A 17,483-nucleotide genomic window follows, 5' to 3' on the forward strand; every position below is an offset into this window, starting at 1 on the left:
GGGAAGACTGGAGGCGACACGAGCCCATCCTGCTGCCGCTGCGACCTCAGGTAAGATGAATGGCTTACAGGCAGGGCGGCAGGAAGGACAGAGTCACTGGCCATGGAGGGGAGGGGAGAATCGCTGGACATGGATGGGATGGGAGGGCAGGGCAGAAGCGAATCGCTGGATATCGATGGGATGGGAGGCGAGAGGAGAATCGCAGGACACGGATGGGAGGGGAGGACAGGGCAGAGGAGAATCGCTGGGCATGGAGGGGAGGCCAGAATAGAGGGACACAGAGGGGAGGGCAGGGCTCAGGACAATTTTTGCACATGGAGGGGAGGACAGAATCACAGGACTCTGAGGGAAGGGGGGCAGGGCAGAGGAGAATCGCTGGACACAGATGGGATGGGAGGGGATGGGAAGAGAGGGAAGAATCGCTGCACATGGAGGGCAGGGCAGGGGACAGACGATAGCCTTGCTAGCGCCCGTTTCATTTTTTAGTGAAACGGGCTTTCTTGCTTGTTGATAATATTTGTCCTGTGTGATCCATTTTCATTCTTATTCAATTAAAATCAATGACTGCATATTAGGGGTGAAATACGGATTTTGCTCTCATTAGGATATGATGTGTTTGTGTCCGTCCTCTTTTGAAGGCCTAGGAAAGAATTTAGCCCTCTCCAGAGCCTCTGCTTTCAAGCTGTGACTGTGACTGATAGAAGGGTGGCTGATTCTATAATCAGTACTGCAGAATTTGCCACCACCTTAGATACACACTTGAGCTTTCAGCTTAAAAGAAAACAATGTCAAATACAGATGAATTTCAGCCACCGCCCTTAGAGAACTGTGGCCCATGAGTCAGAGACTCACTGCTTGAAGCCTGTTGGATAAAATTTTAAATGTGTGAATCCAGAAGTCCCAGACTGGAATGGAAGAGTAACCTTGTGGTTAGAGTAGTGGGCTGAAATTCAGGGTTCAAATCCCACTGAGGCTCCTCAGGTGCAAATGCAGATTGTAAGACCTCTGTGGACAGGGAGATAAGCAAAGGGCCTGAATAACGTTGAGTAATTATATTTTCAAAGCCTTTCTGCAGCTGAAAAGCATTTTATAGTGCAATCCGCTTAAGTGCAAGGGTCTGGGACCAAAGAAATACATGCAGTTAACCGGAGCGTACACTTAACCGTTGTGACCCAAAGAAGCTTGACCTCTGATAAACATATGTACAGTACTGTTTATTATACGTACAGTATACAGTGTCCGTTAACTGACGTTAGGCTTACTTGAAGTAATCAGTGATAGTCCTCTGTACACTATCGGGTGTGTGAGTTCCATAGACTACGTCTGCCAGACGGTAAAAACTGTCGTAGCACTGACATCCAGTGGCCTCCAGATAGGCCCGCACGGTGTTCAGACTCTCCAGCGCTCTTGCAAAAGTGACAGAAGGAGGTTGTTGAATTTCGTCAGCATGTGCCTCGCTGCTCATTTCATCATCTGTTTCATCATCAGCCGTTGCCTGCGTGTAGGCGCATATCTCGACATCAGTGCTGTGGTCAGCTGTTTGTAGATCGTAATCAACAGCTACGTAGCGATGAAACTCCTCTTCAGTAACACCGGCTGGGATGTCAATAACCTGTTCATCTGACGCGTTTGCAACAGCTGCATCTGTTTCGTCCCTCTCCACATCCTTAACAAAGCTTGCCCGCTTGTAGCAGTTCACAATGGTTGCCTGTCCAGCTTATTTTTGAAAGAGAAAAAAGCCTATAGTGCGACCTAAATCGGGAGATAGACGTTTGTCTCGCAAAGGCACCCAAATCGGTATAATCAAAAGACGATTTTGGGCGTTTCCAACTGCACTCCGTCGCGGAAACGAATAAAGTTGATGGGGGCGTGTCGGAGGCGTGGTGGAGGCGGAACTGGGGCGTAGTTATCAGCCGAGGAGAGATGGGCGTCTTTAGCTGATAATCGAAAAAAAAAGGCGTTTTGACCACGATTTTGGGTCACTTTTTTTGGACCCTGTTTTTTCATGAACAAGTCCCAAAAAAGTGCTCCAACTGCCCAGATGACCACTGGAGGGAATCGGGGATGACCTCCCCGGACTCCCCCAGTGGTCACTAACCCCTTCCCACCAAAAAAACCCCCAATTTAAAAACTTTTTTTCCAGCCTGTATGCCAGCCTCAAATGCCGTACACACCTCCATGACAACAGAATGTGTTCGAACCTGTCACAGCCTTTCCCTGGGTCAGATGTGGCTCTCGGGTGCAGTACAGGGTCACATCAGCATTGCATTGTGGTAGGTGTAGGGTATTGGTCTCCGTGATTTCATTAGCTTGTGTTACAGTCTCACGATGTTGTTAGTTGGTAGGCTCTTCTCCCATGGTGCTTTTCCCCCTGCCTACTGGGTTACAGTGTGCCCTGTTGTGTTTCCTGTTGTAGTCCATGCGGTAGTGGCCATTTTTGTAAGCCAGTTTTAGTTGCCTTTCCTGTGGTAGCCACGTTACAGAACTTAGTTCTTCCCTTGAATGTGGCTGAAAGAGGGCATTGTACAGCATTCTGCCAGCTCTGACCTACTGCTCATCTCAGTACCAGGGAGACTCGTTGCCAGTGGGGCACAACCTCTGATCTGCAGTTAACTGTGAGTAAAGGCAGTTATTCCAATAAAGGACGTTTTTGGAGAGATTAGTCTTCAGGTGTCAACTGGTGTGCCAATGTTATACAGCAGCAACCAGTCCTAGAGGCCTGCGTGTATGCAGGTCCCTGGAGCAGTTTTAGTGGGTACCGCAGTGCACTTCAGCCAGGTGGCCCCAGGCCCATCCCCCCCTACCTGTAACACTTGTGCTGGTAAATGGGAGGCCTCCAAAACCCACTGTACCCACATGTAGGTGCCCCCTTCACCCCTAAGAGCTATGGTAGTGATGTACATTTGTGGGTAGTGGGTTTTGGGGGAGAGGGGTTGGGAGCTCAGCACCCGTGGTAAGGGAGCTAAGCATGTGGGAGCTTTTTCTGAAGTCCACCGCACTGACCTAGGGTGCCCAGTTGGTGTCTTGGCATATCAGGGGGGCCAGTGTACTACCAATCCTGGCCCCTCCCACGACCAAATGGCTCAGATTAGGACGTTTTTGAGCTGGACGTTTTTAGTTTCCATTATCGCTAAAAAAAACAAACGCCCAGCTCAAAAACGTCCATTTTTTTGAAAATACAGTTCGGCCTGCCCCTTCACGGACCCGTTCTCAGAGATAAACGCCCATGGAGATAGGCGTTTCTGTTCGATTATGCCCCTCCACGTAACATGATTTCAGGCTTCTTTCTGCATATGTAGGGAATCCAACAGTGATAGATTATGAGCCAGTTCAACAGCACGTTTATCCTTGCCGGTCTGGTCATCCATAACGCTCATCAGACGATGTAGCACAAGAGCCCGATAATGTTGTTTGAAATTGGCTATTATGCCCTGATCCATAGGTTGGATCAGAGAGGTAGTGTTTGGTGGCAGGAAGACCACCTTGACGTTAGACAGCCTGACATGATCCCTGTGTGCAGCACAATTATCACAAAGCAACAAAATCTGACGCCTTTGTGCCCGCATTCTAGTGTCTAACTTCTTTAGCCACTGCTTCCAAATTTCCACAATCATTCATGAATTTGTGTTAGCCTCGTATGACACAGGAAGTCGCTTAACTTTCTTGAAGCAACGGGGCTGTTTGCTCTTTCCAATGACGAGGACATGCATGCAGGACATCAGTCAGGACTCACAGCACAGATCAGCGAATGCATCGGAGACCGGCCCTGAAGAAGACTAAGGTTGGCGGGGGTTGGGGATCCCCGCCAGCAAAGGTACCTGGCGGCGGTAGCGGGGAAGGGTCGGCGGTGGCAATGGGGTTGAAAGTGGCGGAAGAGGGTTGGCGGCGGGGGGAAGCATGCTAAAATGTGCCTCCCCACCTTGGGCTCTGGACCCCCTCCCGCCGAGGTCTGGCTACACCCCTAGCTCACAGTTTCCACCACAATTGTAATAGGTAGAGTGGGATAAGGGCCTGAATCCTCCTTTCTATTGTGCACTGCACCAACCATTACACTACTCTAGGGACCTGCTTGCTGCTGTAATAGAACTGGCTATAATATCTGCAGCTGTTATAGGGGTTGGTATGTACTATTTTTATTCACATGTTTGAGGGTTGAGAGGGGGTCAGTGACCACTGGGGGAGTAAAGAGGATCATCCCTGAATCCCTCCAGTGATCATTTGGGGCACCTTTTTGTACCATATTCATTCTAAAAACAGGTCTAGACCAGAAACGTTGAAGTTGTATCCCTAGACGTTTTCGTTTTGTTCCTTTATGGCTACAAAATGTCGAAGTGTTAGGAATGCCCTAAACCCGCCCTAATCCTGCCCCCAACATGCTCTCTTGTGATTTGGATGCACTGCAGATGAATTGCATAGATAAACATCTGTAAAATAGTTTCAAAAATACCGATTTGGACTTTTTGCGAAGAAATACGTCCAAATGCTGCTTTATGACAATTTTTGGACGTTTTGTTTCTTTTGAAAATGAGCCCCTAAGGCTCCTAACTTTCAGCCAGACTTAGAAGATGAAGTTTTCAACAGAAAGTTTATCTTTATTTAGGAGCTTAAAAGTTATGTTTATAAATGTAGACCAGCCGTTCATTTGCCTAGATATATGAGTGTAATTCAGGGGCGTAGCCAGACCTTAGAGTGGGAGGGGGCCAGAGCCCGAGGTTGAGGGCACATTTTGAGTGCCACCCCGCCACCACCCACATCTCCCTACTCTTTCGTCCAGAATCTCCCCACTTTCTTTCTCCATCCTTCCATTCAGTGATTCCCCTCTTTTTCTCCCCATCCATCCAGTGTCTCCCCTTTCTTTCCCCCTTCCACCCAGTTTCTCCCCATCCTTCTGCTTAGCATTTCTCTTACCCTTTTCCATCCAGTGTGTCCCCTATTTCTCTCCCCATCTTTCCACTCATCTTCTCCCTCTCTACCCCTGTTCCATCCAGCATTTCCCCCTTTCTATCCATCATTTTTCCTCCCTCCCTCCTTCCATTCAATATCTCCTGCCTCTCTCTCTCTCTCTCTCTCTCCCCCCCCCCCCCCCCCCCCTTCCATCTTATGTCTTTTCTCTTCCTTTCTGGGTCTGCTTTCAGTATCTTCTGTTTCCTTCGGCCACTGCTGCTTCTCCTGATGAACAGCAGTGGTGACAAAACAACAAGAATCAGGTGTAGGGCTGCAGTCTTCAGGCACGTACTGTCGGCTCTACTAGTCCCTTGGCCCCTCCGACGTCAACTTCCTGTTCTAAGGCATACACCAGAAAACTGCGGTCCCATGCTTTGCTTCTTGTTGTTTCTCTGTCAATGCTGCTCATCAGCGGAAGGGAGATGGGGAAGGTTATGGAGTGTTTATGATGTCTTCAACCATGGCCATGACTCAGCAGGAGAATTTTCCTCTTTGGTGGGAATGTGGGAGATGATCTGCCAAAACGGGTTTTCCTCCGAATTTGGGAAACTTAGCTGGTCTGCTTCTAGATAGTAGCAGCAGTCTTGGCCTCAGCAGTCATGTGTCTGATCGCTCCGCTGAGAATGTGCATGGTAACACTTTGGCTCCCTCTTCTGGTCATTCACTGGCTCTGCTGATTGGTTTTTCTTCCCTTGATGCAGGTGTTTTAATTGAATAGGATTTAATTTAATTGCTTATTTTCCACCTAGCTAAAAGTGGTTCAATGCAAATTACAATCCAACATTACAATAAGTATAAAAGTACAATTCCACATACATACCTTAACATTTTATAAAAAAAATAAACCAATGCAATTTGTCTCCTTAAACAAATGCGTTACAAGAGGACTAGATTCTATAAATGGCACTGAAAAATTGGTGCTGGAAACCTTAAGTGCTAAGCGCTATTCTATAAAACATCTGTGCCCTTTATAGAATAGCACTAACCCTGGGATACTATATATGGGACTTTAATTTCTGCACAGAAATTGAAGCCTATTCTATAACAATGTGCATAACTTAATTGGTTAACTAGCTAATCGATGCTGTTAATTGGATGTTAAGCAATTGTCAGCACTAATTGGCATCAATTAAGATTGATGCGCACAACTCGCTAAGTGGAACGGGTAGACGTGAATTACTAGGACTAGGGGGCACGCAATGAAGCTACAAAGTAGTAAATTTAAAACAAATCAGAGAAAATATTTCACGTGATGTGTAATTAAACTCTGGAATTTGTTGCCAGAGACTTAGTAAAAGCAGTTAGCTTAGCGGGGTTTAAAAAAGGTTTGGATGGCTTCCTAATTTTCAAATTTGTTTATTAAGTTTCACAGAAAATTACAAATCATGTTGTGTAAAGGTCTCTAGACAAATGGCGTTCCTAGCATAAACAGAATATCTATGATTCCACTATTCTCTTAAATTATAACTGATATAAACCTCTGATCTACAAAATTTCTAATTTGTGATGATCTACATACTACATCTGAAGACTATTATATATTCCTTTATGACCTCTAATAATGCTGTATATAACTTCCCATCCCTGTCCCCCCCCCTTTTGTCCCTCCCCTACCCCAAACCACCCTCCCTAACGTTTATTAACCGATCAATTATTATACTGGATTGTCCAAGTTGTCCAATTACATATTCAGGATCCGTCCTCTTCCCCCTAAGGGAATGGTCTGCCAGAAGGGAGTCCAAATCCGACAGAAATCCTTTTCTGTAAATCTTTCACCCTTACAGTCTGCCATTCTCTTTTCAAACCTACTACTACTACTAACTAGCATTTCTAAAGCGCTACTAGGGTTACGCAGCGCTGTACAATTTAAACATAGGACAGTCCCTGCTCAAAGAGCTTACAATCTAAAAGACAAGAAAACAATCTAAAGACAAGTGAACAATCTCATCAAACCACGCCACTGCTGCAAGGTTGGAGTTTTATTTGTAATCCACTCAGTAAGTATAGCTTTTTTAGCAGTCATTATGGCTCTGTGGGTGAACCCCTTAAACGCCGCCGGAATCGGGCACACCAGCATAGGTTTTCCAAATAACATCTGTGGTCCCTTCTTACAAGTAGCACCCCACATCCGTGAAACCGACTGAGTAAGTATGGTCCAAAATTTTTGGATGTTGGGGCAGGTCCAAAACATATGTCCGAGCGTTGCTCCCTGTGGATGGCTTCCTAAAACAAAATTCCATAAGCTATTATTAAAATGGGCTTGGAAAAATCCACTGCTTATAAGCAGCATAAAATGTATTGTACTGTTTTGGGATCTTGTCAGGCATTTGTGACCTGGATTGGCCACTGTTGGAAACAGGATACTGGGCTTGATGAACCTTCAGTCTGTCCCAGTATGGCAACACTTATGTACTTATGTATTCTGTAACATGGTGCGTGTAAATTCTAAGTCGCATAGTTGAAAAGGTGGTATGGCCAGGGGCAGGGCATGGGCATTCTAAAATCTATGCATGTTGTTATGGAATACATCCACTCTAGACCTTATTCTATAAAGGTTGTGCCCCTAAATTTATGCTCCTAAATTTAGGGGACGTATTGCACAGGGCACAATACCACATCAGGAGAATCCCGAGTAACAAAAGCAAACGGGACATATAAAGAAGAACCAAGCCAGAATAATTTACAAACTAGACATAATCATTCCCATTTAACAAAGGAAATAGAAGTCAAAATTGAAACATCCAGGTCAGAACGTCTCAAGCTGCACTACTATTTTAGATCACAATCCGCTGCTGTAGAGGCTGTTCTAAAAAGAAGAAATTGATGTTTTGTGCCAAATACACGTGGCATAAACATCCCTTTTACAAAAAAAAAAACCCCAGAAAATGTCTACAGGCTGAAAACCAGCACATACACATTTATCTTAGTTAGTTTAGAAATAAAAAAAGCAGCGGCGTACTGAGGGCGGGGCGATGGGGGTGGTCCACCCTGGGTGCACACTGCAGGAGGGGTGCATGGAGCAGCTGTGTGGTTGTCGGCTCTGCCGGTTCCCTGCTCCCTCCAATGTTACTTCCTGTTCTGGGGCAGAGGGAGAAGGGAACCGGTGGAGCCGACAGCCGCGCAGCTGCTCCCAGCACTCCAGGAGGTAAGAGCAATGCACCCGGGGGGGGGGGGGGGGGGGGGTTGGAGGTGATGCACTGGGGACTGTTCATAATATAATAAAAGTAGCCTAGGCCAGAATATACCCCTCCAGGCCAGAATATACCATCTGTGCTGCTTCCTCTAACACTTTCTCAGCCTGTCTCTGATTGGTTGCTTCCTCTAACACTTTCTCAGCCTATCTCTGATTGGTTGAGAAGCTGCTTCCTCTGTTGTCACTTCCCTGGTTTTCTCACCCTGTCTTTAATTGGTTGAAAAGTGCAGATCTCTTTTTATCATCCTCATACACACAGCTGCTTCTTCTAACACCAAACTCTTTACTTTACCATTGTTGACAACCATGGAAGACCAACTGTATAACCAACTTTTGACATTCTACACTGCAGCACAACAAAAGTACCCCCTGTGGATCTACGATCTACCTCCAGAGAAACGTCTAAATGCCAAGACCCAGTTCAGTCAAACAGCTAAGCCATATCGAGCAGACAGAGGGATTCTTTTCCATGGGGAAAAGAAGGTTCTAATTAAAAGACAACTGCCAAATATCCTTAAGGCCGGTCATGACAACCCAATTTCTGGTGGCCATTTTGGCAGAGATAAAACATTAGCCAAAATCTCTGTCCGTTATTACTGGAAGGGAATGAAGAACGACATTCACCAACATGTCAAAGCCTGTCAAAAATGTTTTGTTACAAATCCCAAAATCAGCAAGGAGGCTCCACCACTCAACAGTATACCAGTGCCTGGAAAAGTATGGAACTTAGTCGGGATTGATATGATGGGTCCTCTTCAGGAAACATCGAATGGCAACAAATATATCGTTGCTGCCACTGATCATTTCTCAAAGTGGACTGAAACTACAGCTGTTCCAGATAAGAATGCCAAGTCAGTAGCAAATTTTTTGTACTCCGTTATTTGCCGCCTTGCCTGTATGGACACTGTCATAAGTGACCAGGGACGAGAGTTTGTGAACTCGATTATCGACAACCTGATGGAGCATTTTCAAACAGATCACCGCATTTCATCTGCCTACCACCCACAAGCAAATGGCCAGCGGGAATGTGAGAATCGAACACTCAAGGAATCTTTCAGTAAGCTTGTCAATGAACAAGGAAACAATTGGGACCAGTTCATCCCTGGTGTTTTGTTTGCCTATCACACATCTGTGCATGCCTCAACCAAGTGCACTCCATTTGAGGTCATGTATGGACGGAAGGCCAAGCTTCCTATGGACCGCAATCCCTCAGAATATGACACTATGGACACCATGCCCCTTTCAGATGATGCCAACCCTGATGTGCTAAATACACTGACAACCATTCATAAAAAAGCTCTGCTCAACTGTCAGTACCAACATTCACTCTGCCCAGGAACACCAGAAGCGTGCCTTTGACCATTGACACAACAGCCAAAAAGAAATCACTGCTGGAACCATTGTTTACATCAAGAATAAGCAACGGTTCAAAGATGGAACCACGCTGGATTGGACCCTACTTTGTTGTGGAATCCTTGACCAAGGGACGAGTAAAACTTAAGAACAATAAGACTGGCAAGATACTGAAGAACACCTACCATGCCAGCAACCTTAAGATTTACCAGGATGAAGAGACTACTCCACCACCTCAGTCCTCTGATGATTGTCTCAGTGACTCTGCTGCACAGAAACATAAGCAAACCAAGACTTTCAACCCACTACCAAGTTCAGAAAGAAAGTATCTTAGCACAACTCTTGGCCTTACATTTGGTAAGGTTGTGTATTGTGGATGCACAAGGGACCTTGGACAACCACGGCGTACATATAAAACCAAAGGTGATGGCAACTGCTACTTTCTGACAGGAACAGAGGACAACCACTCCCTGCTCAGAAAGAAAGTCATCCACCACATGCAAAATGACTTGAGAAGAAAACTACAGGACTACTTGAACCAAAAGGTGAATGAATATGTGAACAACTCTGGCATCTCCCTTGATGGAGTATGGGCAACTGATGCAGAGATCATGGCCACAGCAAATCTGCTGAGTTGTGACATTGTCATCCACACAAAAGTTGGTGACTCCATGGATTGGTTGACCTATCCCGCAAGTTTCAATCTGCAGTCAACAACAGATCACGCACTTTATCTTGAAAACAAGCATGATTATTTTGATGTTGTTATCAGTGTTTAACTTTGAACGTTTATATTAAAGTAAGGAGCTCCTAGTCTTAGAAGATGAAGTTTCAGGACCTAGGGCAGGATATACCCCAAGGCAAAAATGGGTATATTCTTCCCTGGGGGGGTTCATTTTGATGTTGTTATCAGTGTTTAGCTTTGAACGTTTATATTAAAGTGAGGAGCTCCTAGTCTTAGAAGATGAAGTTTCAGGACGTTATGACTTTTATTATATTATGAACAGTCAAATTAATTAAACATTATATTACTAGGTATAAATTGGCCTAGGCTGTACCCCCTAGGGCAGGATATACCCCAAGGCAAAAATGGGTATATTCTTCCCTGGGGGGGTATTTTCTGGCCTAGGCTACTTTATCCCCCTGGGCATAGATAGTGTATTCTGCCCTGGATGGGTATATTCTATTCTGCTCTTGAGGGGTATATTCTGGCCTAGGCTAGAGTAAACCCCGGGGGGGGGGGGGGGGGGGGGGGTATATTCTGGTGTATTCTGCCCTGGAGGGGTATATTCTATTCTGCCCTGGAGGGGTATATTCTGGCCTAGGCCAGAGTAAACCCCGGGGGGGTATATTCTGGTGTATTCTGCCCTGGAGGGGTATATTCTATTCTGCCCTGGAGGGGTATTTTGTGGCCTTGGCCAGAGTAAACTCCGGGGTATATTCTGGCCTAGGGGGATATAGTCTGGCCTTTAGGCCAGTTTATCCCCCGGGGTATACTCTGGCCTAGGCCACTTTAACCCCGGGTATAGTCTGGGCAGGGGGTTAATGTGGCCTGTTACACCGGCTACCATGTGGTTCAGGCAGTAATTTCATTTTATACGCGCGTCCGCTATGCATGACAGAAAATCATTTTATTTTCCTGCGCATGGTGGAAACCGGGTGGTAATCGTCATTCTAGGTATGTAGATGATTACCGCATGGTTACCACGTGATACTTTACCACTAAGTCAATGGGTGGCGGTAAGGTCTCAAATCCAAAATGGACGTGAACCAATTTTTATTTTGTCGCACATCCATTTTCGGCAAAAAATTAAAAAAGGCCTTTTTTACAGGCATGCTGAAAAATGGATCTGTGTGCGCCCAAAACACACACCTACGCTAGCACAGCCCATGTTTCAGCACATCTTGGTAAAAGGACCCCTTAATTTGTTCCAGTGTGACATATTAATTACTCCTGAGCTCACCCTGCCTATCTCGTTATCCCTAAAAATCCTGGGTGTCCTGGTTGATCGAACTTTGTCGTTGGAGCAGCATGTGAACTGTACAGTCCAGCAAATGTTCTACTCTCTCTGGAGACTTAAGCGTATCAAGCCATACTTCCCTCGGGGCGTTTTCCGCAATCTAGTCCAGTCCCTGGTGATTAGCCATCTTGACTACTGCAATAGTATCTACGGAGGATGTGCAGGTATGCTCCTAAAAAAATTGCAAACAGCCCAGAATACAGCTGCCCAGCTTGTCTTTGGGAAATCCAGATTTGAAAGCTCGAGACCATTGCATGAGCGGCTGCACTGACTTCCTGTGAAGGACTGCATCGCGTTCAAGACCTGTGCATTGGTGCACAAAATTATCTATGGAGATGCCCCTTCCTACATGGACCCTCTTGTTAACCTACCGCCCAAGAACTCCCGAATATTGGCCCGCTCGTACCTTACTCTCCATTACCCTGCTCCCTGTGGCCTCAAATATAAGGCCATCTATGGCTCCTCTTTTCCTTATCTCAGCACTCAACTGTGGAACGGGCTGCCTCGTGAGATCAAATTCACTTCAGATCACCCGACCTTTAAGAAGCGTCTCAAGACCTTCCTTTTTGGCAGAGCGTTTACCAAGGGTCCTGCAGGAGCCGCAGCCTTTTAGCCCACAGCTAACTCCGTGATACCCTATCACACACCCTCTCTTCCTTTCCCTCGTCAGTCATCTCCCAGGGCCCTTTTTCCTGCAGCTTGTTAAAAGAACCCCTGAGTATCTGGAAATAAAGCCAACAGTGGCCAAAAAATACTTTGACCGCTGCCGGCTAAATATTTACCACAGTGTTTATAGAGATCCTTTTTAAGGTCCCAAATAGCTTTTCTATATTATAAAATCTGATTTCACCACGTGCTAATGTAACCTTCATTCCAATTTAACCAGCATCAGAGGCTGCACAGAGAACTCTAGAGCAGGTTCTAATTTTGCTAAGAGATGCAATGGACCATTAGAGCCAGAAGAGGGAGCCATCCTCTCTTCTTAAAGCAGGGAGAGCTGAAATCTTGATTTCTGGTGAAGGGCTTCCCAGGCCAAACCTACCCTGGGGCCTGCAGAACTACTCTGTTTTTTTCAAGATACCTGCAATGGATATGCCTACTACTCACTCTCCTAACCAAATTCAAGCAGGAAACAGCAATAGGCAAGAGCATTCTCCTCCTCCAATTTGACATGTCAAGTGCATTCAACATGGTTAACCATAACATACTGCTAGGAATCCTAGAATACTTCGGAATCAGTGGTGGTACTCTGAATTGGATTAAGGGCTTTCTAACCACAAGAATATATCAAGTGAAATCAAAAACAAACATATCGTCAGCATGGAAACCAGGCTGCGGAGTACCGCAAGGATCACCACTATTACCGATCCTCTTCAACCTCATGATGACTCCACTAGCCAAGACCCTAGCCACCCATAGGCGCCCCATATAAGAGGCTTGGGGAGGCTAAGCCTCCCCAGCCCAATCGTGGACTTGGTTGGCTGCTGCTGCTGCTGCCCTCACAAATGCAGTACTTTTGCCAGGCAGGCAGGTCTCCCTCATTCTTTCCCGTTCTCGGCCCCCCCCCCCCCCCCCGCGTTTTAACCTTTAACTTTCCGTTGCAGCGACGCCAACGTCAATGAAGAAAAATGCACTTCACAGGCTCATCATCTTCTTCCTTCTCTCTTCACACAATGTCCCGCCCTCGCGGGGAACAGGAAATGCATCATCGTGAGGGCGGGGCACTGTGTGAAGGGAGAAGCTGGAGCCGGAGACGAGCCTGTAGTGCCTTTTTCTTCATTGACGTCGGCGTCGTTGCAACGGAAAGTTAAAGGTAGGAAGACTTTTACTAGGTTACATCTTGCTGATCATGGCAAACCCAGATATTCAATGGCACATTCCCAGAAAGCTGCTCAACATGAGTATCCAGGCAGACTATCCCTGCACCAGGTAGTGCTGGGACAGTCCATGGGTAGAGTCGGGGCAATGCTGCAATGTACTCAGTGCCAATATTTAGTTGGCCGCTAACTTAGGCCAACTAAAAGGCTAATTTTATCTGGGTTCTTATCTGGGTATGGTTGAATATCAGCCAGGACCCAGATAAATCTCAGCAGTTGGGTGTACCTGGATATTCAGCACTGTCTTCTAGGTAAGCAGCGGTGCCGAATATCTGGGAATAAAAAGCCAGCATTTCAAAATATAACAGCTGACCACTGTGGGCTAAATATTGACCAGCTAATAAATTGGTAAGCAAAGACTAAGCTGTGATGAATCCATAATGTTTCATTATTATTAAGCCAGGTCTATTTATATGATCTGTAATTTTGTTTTTGTTGTTGTTTTTGGATTTTAATATAAGAGTTAAGCTCTGGAACTTGATGCCAGAGGATATGGTTACTGTGATTAGCAGCATATCTAGGTTAATGGTTTGGATAAGTTCCTGGAGGGATAGTCCATCATCTGTTGTTTAGATAAATATGGGGGGAGCCAGTGCTGTCCCTGGGATTGGTAACATGGAATCTTGCTACATATGGTTGTTAATAAAAGGAGCTCATTGTGAACACTATCCACCCTAAAAGGGTGTTTTGTGGCTCTACTTGAGAATTGTGATATGATCCCTCGTTTCATATTGTTTACGGTCTGCATTTTCCATATGGGTGGTATATTGGTGTATTAGGGTCTGCCTAGTGTTATGGTACAGTAAGATTCTGAGTGTGTTTTTGCACAAATTTGTGCATAGTGTTTTACAGTTGAGCGATTGTGGTTAGTATATGCTTTGAGCAACCACTTTATTCTTTGACATATGATACATATCTAATATCTAAATTTAATACAAGGTATTAATTGTGACTATTTTATTTTTACTTATTTTTTTCTGTGTGTTGTCAGACAATTATGGAGGTAAGCTCCGCCCATGGCCCCACCCCTAACCCCGCCCCCTTTAGCCTCCCCAAACAGTTGGGCCACCGACCGCCTATGTAGCCACCCAAGGCCTCAACCCATTTATCTACGCTGATGATGTTACATTATATATTCCATGCAAACATGATCTGGCGGAAATCACCAACGAAATCAAACTAAACTTAAACATCATGAACTCATGGGCAAATGCATTCCAACTGAAACTCAATACAGAAAAAAACACACTGTCTCATTATCTCATCCCAATACAATACATACAAACCCACAAACATTAACACCTCAGGATACACCCTCCCTGTCTCAGACAGCCTGAAAATTCTCGGAGTAACAATCGACCGTAACCTATCACTAGAGACCCAAGCGAAGTCCACCATAAAGAAAATGTTTTTCTCAATGTGGAAACTCAAATACATAAGACCATTCTTCCCGAGGGAAATATTTCATACCCTGGTACAGTCCATGTTATTAAGCCACGCAGATTACTGTAATGGAATGTATGCGGGATGCAAGGATCAAATCATAAAGAAGCTTCAGACCGCCCAAAATACAGCAGCCAGGCTTATATTTGGAAAAACACGTTTCGACAGCGCCAAACCACTCAGAGAAAAATTGCACTGGCTACCAATCAAAGAATGCATCACTTTCAAAATCTGCATGACTGTTCACAAAATTATTTACGACGAGGCACCGGGCTACATGACAGACCTCATCGACCTGCCAACCAGAAGCTCCACAAAATCTGCACGATCATATCTAAACCTCCACTACTCAAACAGCAAAGGACTCAAATACAAATCCACCTATGCAACCAGCTTTTCCTACCTAAGCGCACAACTATGGAATACATTGCCAAAAACAGTAAAAACTACGCTCGACCACCTACATTTTCAGAAAGCATTAAAGACAGACCTGTTCAGAAGAGCATACCCAATGACCCAAAATAAAATACCGGTCACTTGCGACACAACATAACCAAAGACTGCAACGGACATTACCTGACTCTTCTTCCCCCTTTCCCTCTCTAAGTTCCCCCCCAACTGTTTCCTACCATATATACCTCATTATACCACAATATCACTTTATATTCATTCATACTATGTATTGTTCAAACCGTAATTGGCTAACACATTGAGCCTGCAAAGGTGGGAAAATGTGGGATACAAATGTAACAAATAAATAAATCAATTTGCATACAATGGAAATTTAGTGTATGCACAATGATCTCATGAATTCATTCTGAAAATCTGATTGGCTGTGGCATCTCCAGAACAGGTTTGGGAAGCCTTGTGCTGGTGGGGTTTCTGATGAAAGCTTGGAAGAGGCAAGAAGGAGAGGTTGAGAGTGTGAGAGACCAGTAAATAATAAAGATTGTGAAATACTTGAAACCTGTGTTATGCTAAGCAAATAGTGGCAGCTATAAAATGAAGGGTGTTTCTTGAGTTTAGAAGTCACTCACAACAAGGCATTAAAGGTGGCTCTTAGTAAGCGAGGTCCATACAACCTTGGAGCACCTTGACCTTATATATGACTATGTAAACCTCACCCCTCCTCCTTCCCTGCATGATTTCATCTTTCCAAACATGTTTTATGTATCAATAATGAGGTGGTTATTGTCATGGGTTGCTGTTGACCTCATAAGTAGTTTAGAGTGGCATGAAGGGAGTGCCCCCTCAAATCTTGTAGGTATGAATACCAAATTAGTTTCCTTTCCCCACTGCTAATATATCTCCCTTACCCTTTGCCCCACCCCAGCCCAGGTTAGATTAAAAACAGACTCTATAAATGCCTTTATGTTCCTATGATGCAAAATACTTTCAAATTATTATTTTTTTCCAGCTACAGGAACAAGAACTTCCTTGACCGGAGCCATCAGTCCACAAGGTACTTCAGACACTATACAATCAGCCCTTGATTAACCATTAAGCAAAAAAGGGCACCAAGGGAAGGGGGCACCACAGTTTTTTTCCCCTAGTTGTCATGCCCTTAACTCTTTCACTGCCATTTGCCACACACCCATTATCCAACATGAATTTCAGAGTTTTTCTAATCATTAGAAATATATTTGGAGGCTCATTTGCAAACCACATAGACTTACAAAGTTGCACAGGTTACTATGCAACTTTGTAAGTCTATGTGCTTTGAAAGTCAGCACAATGATATTTCTCAGCACTTACTGAGTCTTAATGTCTTGTCAGTTAAGCACTGGAAGGACCAAGGGGCACCATTTTTGGGCTGTGCTTAGGGCATCAGTTAGCCTTAATCCAGCCCTGTATACAGTACTATACAATGCACCTGCTTAGATTTCTCTTTGAAAATTTGTGGTATATCAAATAAATTCAACTTGAACTTGGGACTTACAGTCGCAATTACTGAAATACTGTTCATTGTAGATAACACATAAGAGAACCAGTCATTATGGGGACATCAGACTACACAGTGTATCAAAGATTAGGCTTCTAAAAATTTCAAATAAAATGCATTAGCTTCCTATGCAAAATCATATAATTGAAGTATACCCTTAGTCAACTGCTACGATTTTCCAGAATCTAGCTGCCTGATAAGAATATAAAAACATAAGAATAGCTATACTGGATCAGACCAATGGTCCATCTAGCCCTGTATTCTGCTTCTAACAGTGGCCAATCCAGGTAACAAGTACCTGGCAGCAACCCAATAGTAGCAAGATTCCATTCTACCAATCCCAGGGCAAGCAGTGGCTTCCCCCATGTTCATCTCAGTAATAGACTGGATTTTCCTCCAGGAACTTGTCCAAACCTTTTTTTAAACCCAGATACTCTAACCACATTTACCACATCCTCCAGCAGTGAGTTCCAGAGGTTAACTATCCTTTGAGTGAAAAATATTTCCTCCTATTTGCTTTTAAAGTAGTTCCATGTAATTTCATCGAGTGTCCCCCTGGTTTTTGTACTTTAGAAACAGTGAAAAATCAATTCACTTCCACCCATTCTTGCAGCACTCAGGATTTTATAGACCTCAATCATATTCCCTCTTAGCTGTCTCTTGTCCAAGCTGAAGAGCCCTAACCTCTTTAGCCTTTCCTCATACAGGAG

At 44.8% G+C, this 17,483-nt stretch overlaps 1 protein-coding gene across 1 annotated transcript in view; it reads left to right on the forward strand.

Moving 5' to 3' along the window:
• Window positions 1-17,483, forward strand: part of LOC115480139 (mucin-1-like) — a 76,066-nt gene that overhangs the window by 42,635 nt on the left and 15,948 nt on the right. Inside the window, exon 3 of the mRNA XM_030218620.1 lies at window positions 16,249-16,293. Within this exon, the coding sequence (XP_030074480.1) occupies window positions 16,249-16,293 (45 nt within the window). The remainder of the gene's footprint in view (window positions 1-16,248; window positions 16,294-17,483) is intronic.

This window comes from Microcaecilia unicolor, chromosome 11 (assembly GCF_901765095.1).
Source record: "Microcaecilia unicolor chromosome 11, aMicUni1.1, whole genome shotgun sequence".
Taxonomy (NCBI): Eukaryota; Metazoa; Chordata; class Amphibia; order Gymnophiona; family Siphonopidae; genus Microcaecilia; species Microcaecilia unicolor.